The 12,140-nt window shown below is 41.0% G+C and overlaps 1 protein-coding gene across 1 annotated transcript in view; it reads left to right on the top strand.

Annotated features, from left to right (window-relative positions):
- Positions 1-6,699, top strand: part of tmprss15 (transmembrane serine protease 15) — a 121,799-nt gene extending 115,100 nt beyond the window's left edge. Inside the window, exons 21-22 of the mRNA XM_060832833.1 lie at positions 4,932-5,071; positions 6,532-6,699. Of these exons, the coding sequence (XP_060688816.1) occupies positions 4,932-5,071; positions 6,532-6,699 (308 nt within the window). The remainder of the gene's footprint in view (positions 1-4,931; positions 5,072-6,531) is intronic.
- Positions 6,700-12,140: the final 5,441 nt, after the last annotated feature.

Genomic DNA, 12,140 nt, shown 5'->3' on the forward strand with positions numbered 1-12,140 from the left:
TTTGAGATCTTTAACTCCTGCAAAATTAAGGAATGAAACTAGATGGATAATATGGCATCGATCTCGGAACCAGAAATGACAATGGCAAAATCAGCCCTGCCAAACCTGCAATGTCCTGCTCACTAACATCTGGGGGCTAATGCAAAAATTGCAAAAGCTGCCTCACAGACTAGTCAAGAAACAGACTGATATAGCCTTACTCACAGAGTCACACATTACAGGCAATGTCACTTACCCTGGGTGTAATTGTTAGCGCACAACATTGACTCGAGAACCAAAGAAGTCTCATTGCATCAAGTCAAACAGAAGCGAGGAAAACTCCTGCTGATTACCACACACCATCCTCCTTCAGCTAATGAATCAGTACTGCACCATATTGAACACTACTCTGAGTAAGCACGGAGTGTGGGAAAGGTGCAGAACATAACCTGTGTGGGGGTCTTCAATACTCATCACCATAAGTGACAACTCTTGTCCTCACCATGTCAGCTCATTAAAGAAATATAATGACAAGGAGAGTAAGCAGGACATAAGTGTATTTATAGCAGTAAAAGTATTAGCAAGTGAAATATATATCAGAAAACAATTGGAGAGTGAATCACAATTGAAAATTGAAATGTTGATCCTCCAGTAATCAGACTGGATAACATCAAGGTTTAACATATACCTCCCAGAAAGCTGACTTGTCATAGCTGGAGCTTACCTATTGTGATGGTAATGAAAGCAGAGGGGTCACTAAGTTTCTAGACTATTGCAAAGTTAATGCAGCTAAACAGGTGGGCTCAAATCCAGTTCTAGGATTGGAGGACTGCACTGAAAGAAATGGACGTGCATGATTTGTCATTAAGATTGACTTGCTAAAAGGATATTGGCAAGTTTCATTGATTGAAAGGGTCAAAGAAATGTCAGCCTTTGCAACCTCAGGTGGACTTCATCAATATAAAGTGGAATGAAAATTGCACTGGCATTTTAACCATCAAAATCTTTAAAGATGTATACAACTGTCTACATCATTCAGTCAAAACGAGGGCAAACATTCAGACCAATTGATTAAGCAAGTTGATCAATTACAAAAAGCTAACTCGGTTATAAATGTGGCTGAAAGTGAACTTATCAATGTTAAATAACTTCTTTGGGCCACACTATGGTGTAAGGTCAACAAAAGCACAAAGATGAATTTGGATTTTCCTGTGGTTTAAATGAGCCTTGAAATTCTGTGATATATTGACATGGATAAATATAGTTTGAAACTTTAGCACTGCAATGTCTCTTTGGGCACATTTATTTTAAAAATGCAAGAAATTTGCATGTACAAAATAATTTCAAAGAGCCTTTGACAGTTTGAAACCTTTAAGAGCTTAGAAATGAAGGGAGGCAAGTGGTATTGTCGCTGGCCTGTTAATCCAGAGACGCCAGGTTCAAATCCAGCTATGGTGGAATTTGAATTCAATACATATCTGGAATTAAGAATTTAATGATGACTGCAAATTCATTGACAATTGTCAGGAAAAAAAACATCTGCTTCATTAGTGTCCTTTAGAGAAGGAAGCTTCCATCCTTACCTGGTCCGGCCTCCACGTGACTCCAGATCTACAGCAATATGGTTGACTTTTAACTGTCCTCTGGGCAATAAACGCTGCCTAGTCAATGATGTCCTTATCCCACAAAAATGAACTTTAAAAAATTATGAGACCCATTTCAATGCCATTGATGCTAGCAATATTGGTGTGAGTGCTATTTTACTACAAAAAGATGGAATGGGGATTGAACAGCTTGCCAGTTATTTGTCAATGTTAATAGAAATGCTCAATGGAAGAAAAACAAACATCGAGTCTTGTGCTGGCTGGACATCACTTTGCAATTTATATCTCCAACAACTCAGAAGAAATTTATTTATACAGACAATGATTCTCAGTTTGTTTAAAAAAAATTTGGGGATAAGAATTGACTGTGTTTTGTTTAAGTTTAACGCTACAGCGGTATTATTGTAAAATCATCATTCCCTGGAAAGGGTATTCCAGATGTAGTGGATGCTTCATCAAGTGGATATAAAAAGGAAACCAAATGTTGGGAAACAAGTCAACTTGCTTTGAAGAAGTTATGAAACTTATTATGCATATAATCTAAATATATTATTATTGTTAATATTTTGTATTAGGAAGAATATTTTGATAGGAAATGAAAATTACAGTTTAGGATGCATTAATGATTTTGGGAGAAGGGGTGATGAAAGATGTATACTATGTATTCAGTATACGTTTATATATTGTATATTTAAACATAACCCTAAATATAAAATCAATTTTTTCAAATGTGGATCTCAATATTCGCAAGTAGTAGGTCTTTATCTTGGTTAAGCATTTTCTTTTTTTTTGCATGTTGGAAAGTCAAATCAAGGCAGGAGTTTCAGAGTGAATGATAGGACCTTTAGGAGTGTAGTGGACGAGAGGGACCTTGGAGTTCAGGTGCATGGTTCTCTGGAAGTAGAGTCACAGGTAATCAGGGCAGTGACGGAAGTCTACGTAAGTCAAGGTGTTGAATATAGAAGTTGGGAGCTATGTTGCAGTTGTATAGGATGTTGGTGAGGCCGCACATGGAGTATTGTGTTGATTTTGGTCAGCTTGCTTTAGGAAGGATGTTATTCAACTGGAAAGAGTGCAGAAGAAATTTACAAGGATGTTGCCAGGACTCAAGAGTCTGAGTTATAGGGAAGGGTTGGACAAGCTAGGACTTAGATTAGATTAGATTCCTTACAGTGTGAAACAGGCCCTTTGGCCCAACAAGTCTACCAAAGAGTAACCCACCTAGACCCACCCATTTCCCTCTGACCAGTGGACCTAACACTATGGGCAACTTAGCATGGCCAATTCGGCTGGCCTACACATCTTTGGACTGTGGCAGAAAACGGGGCACCTGGAGGAAACTCACGTAGACACAGGGAAAATGTGCAAAATCCACATGGACAGTCACCCAACGCTGGAATTGAACCTGGGCCCCTGGTGCTGTGAGGCAGCAGTGCTAACCACTGAGTCACTGTGCCACGCTGACTTTTTTGTTCAGAGCATAGGAGACTGAGTTTGCATCTTATAGAAGTTCATCAATCTTATATTCAGGCATCAATAGGGCGAATGCACTCAGTCTTTTTTCCCAGGCTTGGAGAATCAAGGACAAGAGGGAGTTAGTTTAAGGCTCGAGGGGAAAGAATAAAACAGAACCCTGAGGGCAACATTTTTACACAGAGGGTGGTATGCATATGGAATGAACTGCCAGAAGAAGTCGGTGTGGTGGGTACTTTAACAACACTTAAAAGGCATTTGGACAAATACATGGATAGAAGTTTTAGAAGGATAGGGGCCAAGTGCAGGGAAATGGGGTTAGCGTAGGTAGGCATTTTGGTCGCCCTGGACCAATTTGGGCCAAAGGGCCAGTCTCTGTGCTGTACGACTCTATGACTCTAAATGTGAGGGAGCCTTTACAGAATTGATTAAATCCAGCAATTTGTCAGAAAGTAGGTAACTACAGACCTCTGTGACATTAATGGAAAGACATTTATCCTGTTATGTTTATGATAGGTGAGGTAAACACATAAGACTTGTTGGTTTGTTTTAATTTTAGAAGGATCTAAGATTGAGCAATTTTGGTTGTTAATTCAATTCCGAAACCACCAGAGTCAAGTTTAGAAACAAACTAGGATTTTTTTTTTCTGGGTAGTTACCTCCTCAGAAGGGTTTTCTTTATAAAACATCCAGACTAGGGGTGTTTGGTTAGAAATGTGCAGACAATAAGAACCAAGAGAGTTTAGGCTCTCAGATTTGTGGAAGCATTCATGTCATCAAATTTGTAAATCATTGCAATCCAGGCCAAGAAAACAATTTAGATTCAGTTAAGTAGAACACTAAAGAGTTGAAATAGTTTTGTAATTTCTCTGGTCTTGTGTCACTATCATGGAAAACAGATTGAAGTTTGTCTTTATGTGTGTTCTGAAATGTTTCTAGTTTAAAGAGCTTGATTTTTGATTTTCAATTCTTCTTCTGTGAAAAAACTTCCATTCTGATGTTCAAGAAAACTTCTAGCCTCATGTGGATCTGTCTCAATAATAAACCACTACAGTAAACGAGTATTTATTTTTATTTAAGAAAAAGCATATAATCTATCAATAAACAGTAAGAACTGCGGATGCTGGAAATCTGAAACAAGAGCAGAAATTGCTAGAGAAACTCAAGTGGTCTAGCAGCATCTGTGGAAGAAGTCAATGCTGACAAAGGGTCCCTGGACTCCAACCATTACCTTTGTTTCTCTCTGAACAGACGTTGCCAGACCTGCTGAGTTTCTCCAGCAATTTCTGTTTTTAACAACCGATCAAGACAGGTTTTATACTGGAATATTACTTGGTCCAATGGTTCTCTCAACTGTGATTAGAATTGTAGAGTTAGGACAGATGGAGGTAGAAGATCAAACCTCCAGGAACATTCACAAACAAAGTTGGAAACCTTTTTCTGATTGGACATGAAACACAAAAGCAAAAAAAAAGGTGTTTCCACAAGTTTGTAAATCTTGATTGTATTGGGATACATTTTTTTAAATCATAAAGTGCAAATTCTCTTTTTTTCAGAGGCATTGTATTCATGTATAACATACAGGACAAATAACATTGATAATTGCAACATGAAATAAAAGGGAAATTAGGAAATATTTCCTTGTGTAGCACTTAGCGAGAATAAGGAATGTGGGATCAACACACCAGTGTTGAGGCAACATCGATAATACTAGAAAGAGAAAATGGAGACTTGATTCAAATAGATAACCATTAGATGCTATAAAGGGTGCAGAGGGGAGTAGAACTAGATTAGCTGGCTCTCCCCTTTGTTTGCAGTCAACCTCTCTCACACCTTTCTTCCCTGCCAACCCTCCATCATCTTCCCCACACTCAGGGCCACCATCAAGTGTTCTGCAGGATGCAGTGATCCCTCTCGTATCCAATCAAAAATGTCAAGAGGAGTTGCCACAGTATAACATTACGGGGAACATGGTTTGTGCTGGTTATGGAGAAGGAGGTGTGGACACATGCCAGGTAAGTCCTTTAAGCCCAGGTAACAACGAAATGATTTGACATTACCCGGTGTAAGCAGTTGAGGATTTCTTCGACGCAGATCAGTTTTCCTGTCTTTCCATGTTTGGATGTCAAATTTTCAACCAATGAGAAATACAAATTTAGAAAACAGCAGGCCATTCAGCCCATCAAGCCTGCTCTGCTATACAGCAATATCATCGTTGATGCTCTATCTTAAAGCACATCGATTTGAAGTGACGAGCAAGCAAACATTTTTTTTTCATTCAGTGAGTGACTAGGGTATGGAATACACTGGCTACAAATGCGTGGAGGCAGGCTCAATTCAGGCATTGGATGGTTATTTGGATAAAAACGGCGTACAGGGATTTGAGAGAAAAGCAGGCAATTGTTACGAGGTAATAGAATCGGTGCAAGCATGATGGGCCAAAAGGCCTCTGTCTGTGACGTAACAATTCTGTGATTCTGTGAAACCCATACACCTACTCTCTTCCCGCATTCTTTGATGCCTTTTGTGTCTAGAAATCTATCCATTCCCTTCTTAAATACATTCAGTGTTAAGGCATTGATACCCTCACGTGGCAGAGGACTCCTGATTCAAACTATCTCAAGTGATAAAACCAGTTCCTCTACCTGGAACCTGCTCAAAATTCTCAGAAATTCCTCATAGTTGCACTCTGATACTACTTCTGAAAACTTCCAACCTAACATACCAGCTTTTGAATTTTTATCAGCTGGCAACGCCAGCTCAAAGATCACAAGTTCAAAGACTTCAACAAATAATAAGGAGTGGAATTACAATGCAGTGAGCAGGGAGTGCAGTGCTCTCTGAGCTCATGGCCTTTGGTCAAGATGTCACACTGAGTCCTGTCTGCCTTTTGTCCTTCAATTGAATATTAAAGATCCCCTTCCTGTAGTAAAAGAGCAGAAGACTCTACTACTATTGAACAACATCTCTCTTTTGACCAAACACCACACAAACAGAGAGACCACATCTGTTCTTGCTGTCTGAAAACTGGCAGCAAGTTTGTCAACATAGCATCTTTTATCATTTCAAACCATTTCATTTCACAGAATTTGAGCCCCCGGGAGGCCAGGAAGCAGAGAAACATAGAAGCAGGAGTAGGCCATTCAGCCCTTCGAGCCTGCCCTGCCACTCAAAACGGTCATGGCTGATCATCAACTCAGTCCCCTTTTCCCACTTTCTCCCCTTATCCTTCAACCCCTTTATCCCCAAGAACTATTTCTAACTCCTTCTTGAAAATGTTCAATGTTTCAGCGTCAACTGCTTTCTGATGGCAGAGAATTCCACAGGCTCCCCCCTCCCTGCATGAAAAAAATTCTCCTTGGCTTAAGAGTGGAAAATCCTGCCCATTAGATGGGAAGCACTTCAAGATGTAACTGTGAGTGGAGCAAGACAATACATAAACATAATTTTTAGCATTTTTTTTCTTCCTATTCAGGGAGATTCAGGAGGCCCTCTCATCTGTAAGCAAGACAGTCAGTGGTACCTGGTCGGAGTGACCTCCTTTGGACATGGATGTGGGCTCCCTCACAGTGCAGGGGTTTATGCACGCGTTACAAAATTTGTGGATTGGATAGAAGAGATTATTAAATTTTACACTATTTGAACATACTTAAGGTTTGCCTTAATATTCAAAGGGTTTAGTTTTCTCTGGTAACATTTTGTTAAGTGTAATCGCATGTAATTCCCCATGTGCTACTTTACCACAGCTCTTCAACTTTTTGTTTGACATAGGTAAAGCAGCACACAAAAATCATCCATGCCACACAAGTGCCAGGCAATGACCATCTCCAACAAGAGTGAAGCTAGCCACTAGCTCCCTTCACATTCAATGGCATTACCATCACTGAATCCCACACAATCAATATTCTTGGGACTTACCATTGACCAGAAACTTAATTGGACCAGCCATATGAATATTGCAGCTACAAGAGCATGTCACAGGTTAGGAATCCTGCAGCAAGTAGCTAACCTCCTGACTCCCCAGAGCCTGTCTACCATCTACAAGGCACAAGTCGAGAGAGTTATGGAGTATTCTCCACTTGCCTGGATGAGTGCAGATCCAACAACATTCGAGAAACTCAACAACAGTTATCAAAATAGGTTGCTTGATTGGCACCCCATCCACCACCTCCATCATTTATTCCCTTCACACCACCCATGCACACAGTGTTAATTATGTGTTTCATCTACGAGATACTTGGCAATAGGTTTCGAAGCCTCCTTCAACACCACCTTTCAAACCTGCAACCTCCAACGCATAGAGGAACTAGAGTAGCAGATGCTTGGAAACACCATCGACTTCAAGTTACCTCTGAGCCATTCTCTGTCCTGATTCAGTGTCACAAGATCAAGGTTCCTCACTCCAATGGCATTGTGGGAGTCCCCACACCACAGTAATTCAGCACCACTTTCTCAAGGACAATAAGCAATGAGAAATAACTACTGACCTTGCCTGAAGTTCACATCCAGTAAACAAAATAAAGCACAGGAATTACATGTGAGTTTGTAAAATAATGTATTACCAGTAGAAAACCAAATCTCTCAGTGTTAGATATGCAACAGTTATTTCTAAAGATCTGTTGAATGGAAACTGCTGACATTGATTATTTCTAAAAAAATTATTCAGTTTTATATGTAAGGCCATAATAAAGAGTTATGTTTAAACTGCTGCTTGACAGAAATTTTTCAAAGGAAACAATCTGCACAGTTCAATCAAGATGTAATTACTGCTGCCATGTTATGACTTCTTCCAGATTATCTTCTTGAATCTTTTAAGCAGACATTCACTTGGTCCCAATTCTTTCTGTGATCACAGTGAAAGAAACACTGTTGATGGTTTGTTTCGGATTCTCACACTTCTGCTTCGGGAGTCTTGCAAAGATCTACCCTTGACCACCCCTCCTTTTCTCATTCTAGATACTGTTTCGTAGTGTCATCCACAGAACTGAGGTCACTCCATGTATGTACCCTCTGTCCACTGCCCTCTCAGTCCTCCAATGCCTCTGTATTGCCGCACTGCTTGGCTGAAACCTGGATCTCTAAGGAAACATTGTCAAAAGCAAAGCTATGCGGGCATCAATTCCACATCTTTGCTAATGTCTCCAAACTCCTCAACAGCCACTGACTCAGGTTCAAGCAGACGAACTGTTACCTTGAGTTCACTTGAAGTTCATGATCAGTTATCCTCTATATTTCTCATCTGTAACTCAACTTCACTCTGTCAGCCAATGAAACCCTCATCCAGACTCAACCAACCCAGTATTGCTCTAACTAGCCTTTCATCTTCCACCCTCCCTGCACTGCAACTTGAACTAGGTATGACTCACCTGTTCCTGATCCACACTGGCTGCTAGTCTAACAAATTCTATTCTTTGTATTTAGATCCCTTATGGCTTTGCGTTGCCTTTCTTTGTAACATTCCTGCTGCACAATCCCTTCCACTAGAGTTTACAATTGCCTAACTCAGGACTGTTGAGCATTATTCTCCTCCTTCAAAGTTTGTGTGAAGATTTGTAGCTCGGGTGCTTGTTGTAGTGGTTCTGTTCGCTGAGCTGGAAGTTTTTGTTGCAAACGTTTCGTCCCCTGGCTAGGAGACATCATCAGTGCTCTGGAGCCTCCTGCGAAGCGCTTCTTTGATGTTTCTTCTGGTATTTATAATGGTCTGTCCTTGCCGCTTCCGGGTGTCAGTTTCAGCTGTCCGCTGTAGTGGTTGGTATATTGGGTCCAGGTCGATGTGTTTGTTGATGGAGTTTGTGGATGAATGCCATGCCTCTCGGAATTCTGAACTGACAGCCAGACTACTGCGACTCTTAGGACTCATAACGGCACACAAACCAACAGCCACGCTCAGACAACAACTTACTAGAACAAAGGAGCCAATACCCAACATGAGCAAAACTAATGTAGTTTATAAAATACCATGCAAGGACTGCACAAAACACTATATAGGACAAACAGGAAGACAGCTAACAATCCGCATACATGAACACCAACTAGCCACGAAACGACACGACCAGCTATCCCGAGTAGCCACACACTCAGACAACAAGCACCATGAATTCGACTGGGAAAACACTACTATCATAGGGCAAGCCAGACAGAGAACAGCCAGGGAATTCCTAGAGGCATGGCATTCATCCACAAACTCCATCAACAAACACATCGACCTGGACCCAATATACCAACCACTACAGCGGACAGCTGAAACTGACACCCGGAAGCAGCAAGGACAGACCACTATAAATACCGGAAGAAACATCAAAGAAGCGCTTCGCAGGAGGCTCCAGAGCACTGATGATGTCTCCTAGCCAGGGGACGAAACGTTTGCAACAAAAACTTCCAGCTCGGCGAACAGAACCACTACATTCTCCTCCTTCAATCCACCTTTTGGAGGCAGGTCTTAAACCACCTTAGCCACATGCTCCATCTAGAAGTTATTCCATTATTCTCAGTAGAAGACTTTTTTTTACCAGAATTATGTAAACCATACCTCACTGATTCTACATCCATTATTTAATAAAATTTCTGTGAAACATATTGAATCATGTTTTCTTTTACATTAAAATTATGGTATATGACTATGAACTGTTGTTATCCTAATTTGTACTCCTTAATATGATAAAAAGGCAAGCTAACAGATATTCCTGAAAATAGGAATGGGAGACCATTCAATCCCTCCACCCCCTGCTACTCCACTCAATTCAATCTTGGCTGATCTGTGGCTCAATTCCAGTCACTTACCTTGCTCCAAATATGTCCCATGCTGAAACCCATACTCAATGACAAGTTGTCAGTCCCTGTCTGGAAAGTTCAAATTCACACCTTGTCTGCACCCACAGTCTTTGGGGAAAGAGACTGAAAGAATTCCACAATACTTTGCATTTAAAAAAAAATCCTCCTTGACTTCACTCCTGGTGGACCTGGCTCTGATTTCAAAATTATTTCCTCTTGTTTCAGATTTCCCATCTGGAGAAATAGTCACTCCGTTCCTCCCCTTACTGCCCTGAATAAATCCTTTTATCATTCCAAAGATTGTCCTCAATCATCAATATTCACAATAATGCAAATCAGATTAATTCAACGTATTACCCTTTCAGGCTGCTAAATATGTACTGCCCATTTTCTTCTGAGGCTAACAGACCCAACCTGTGGTGCAGTGGCCAGAACTGACTACTTCATGTCAGCAGTCATATTTCCTGTCTCTGTTCCCATTCCTGAAAGACAACGGCCAACATTTAACGTGCCTTTTTGACTGGGGTCTATATCTGGCCATTAGGTGGGGTGACACGGTGGTTAGCACTGCTGCCTCAAAATACCAGGGTCCCATGTTTGATCCCAGCCTTGGGGGACTGCCTGTGTGGAGTTTGCACATTCTTCCCGTGTCTGTGTGGGCTTCCTCCGGGTGCTCCAGTTTCCTTCCACAGTCCAAAGATGTGCAGGTTAGGGTAGATTGGCCATGCTAAACTGTCCATTGTGTTCGGGGATGTGTAGGTTAGGTGGAATTGTCAGTAGTATGGAAATGCATCTCATTGTTTTACTCTAGGGAGGATCCGTGTGGACCTTTTGGTCCAAAAGGCTTGTTTCCACACTGTGGGAATGCTAACAATTTTCAAGATTGACGTTTATGCATGTATGATTTTTTTTCTCCTCCACATTTGCTAGACTCTTCACATTAAAGGAAAAATCTTCTGGTTTGTCTTCCTTGAACCTAAAGTGGAAATGTTCATACTTGCAGGTTGGAGATGGTGAACAGAGTCACTGTCTCCAAAAAAAGAGAAGATTCCAACACTGAATTCTGGGTTGAGTTGAGTTGACCAATCTCAGCAGCGATATAGAGAATGTAGGATCCATGTATCATGGGAAGGGGAGGCATGACCAACGAGTGAGAAATCAGCCCAGTGTTTTACTACAAAGTGGCTATAGAAATAACATTTAACCCAAGAAAAAAACACGACTAGGGCTCAGTCAGTACTTAAGGGTTCTTATGGTGCATTGATAGTGTCCCTACCTCTGGGTCAGGAGGTCTAGGTTCAAGCCTCATGAACTTCAGATGTGGTATTATATATCTGAACAAGTTGCTTAAAAAATATCAACGTGTAATTCCTCTGATTTGGTGCCCTATGCAAATGTAGAAATTGGATTCTTGTGACACAGTTGTACACAGAAAAATAATGATGCACACTGATCTGCCTTATTCTCTGTATCTCAGAACAGTATTCTAGTATGACATTCACTTGCAAATATGACACTGTTTTTCCTTTTGTTTTTCTCCCTTTGGCAGTGTCCCTATCTCTGAGCCAGGAGGCTCATTTTCAAGTCCTACCTGCTCCAGAGGTGTGTAAAAACATTTCTGAACAGGTTTTAGAGTCATACAGCACACAGACCCTTCAGTCCAACTCATCCGCACCGACCAAATTAATCTAGTCCCATTTCCCAGCATTTGGTCCATATCTCTCTGAGCTCTTCCTAGTCATATACCCATCCAGATGCATTTTAAATGTTGTAATTGTACCAGCCTCCACCACTTCCTCTGGCAGCTCGTTCCATACACGCACCACTGTCTGCCTGAAAAAGTTACCATTTAGGTCCTTTTTAAATCTTTCCCCTCTCACCTTAAACTTATGTCCTCTAGTTTTGGACTCCCTCTACCCTGGAAAAAGAAGACCTTACCTATTTATCCTGTCCATGCCCCTCATGATTTTATAAATCTCTGTAAGATATAAACCTCAGCCTCCAATATTCTAGGGAAAGAAAGTCCCAACTTATTCAGCTTCTCCCTATAACTCAAACCCTCCCATCCCAGCAACATTCTTGCAAATCTTTTCTGCACCCTCTCAAGTTTAACAACATCCTTCCTATAGAAGATCGACCAAAACTGTATGTAATATTCTAAAAGTGGCCACATGAATATCCTGTACAGCCACAACATGACACCCCAATTCCTACACTCAATGCGCTGACCAATAAAGGCAAGTACCAAATGCCTTCCTCATCACATTGTCTATCTGCAACTCCACTTTCAAAGGCCTATGGACCTTGATTTGG

The sequence above is a fragment of the Hemiscyllium ocellatum genome, chromosome 12 (assembly GCF_020745735.1).
Source record: "Hemiscyllium ocellatum isolate sHemOce1 chromosome 12, sHemOce1.pat.X.cur, whole genome shotgun sequence".
Taxonomy (NCBI): Eukaryota; Metazoa; Chordata; class Chondrichthyes; order Orectolobiformes; family Hemiscylliidae; genus Hemiscyllium; species Hemiscyllium ocellatum.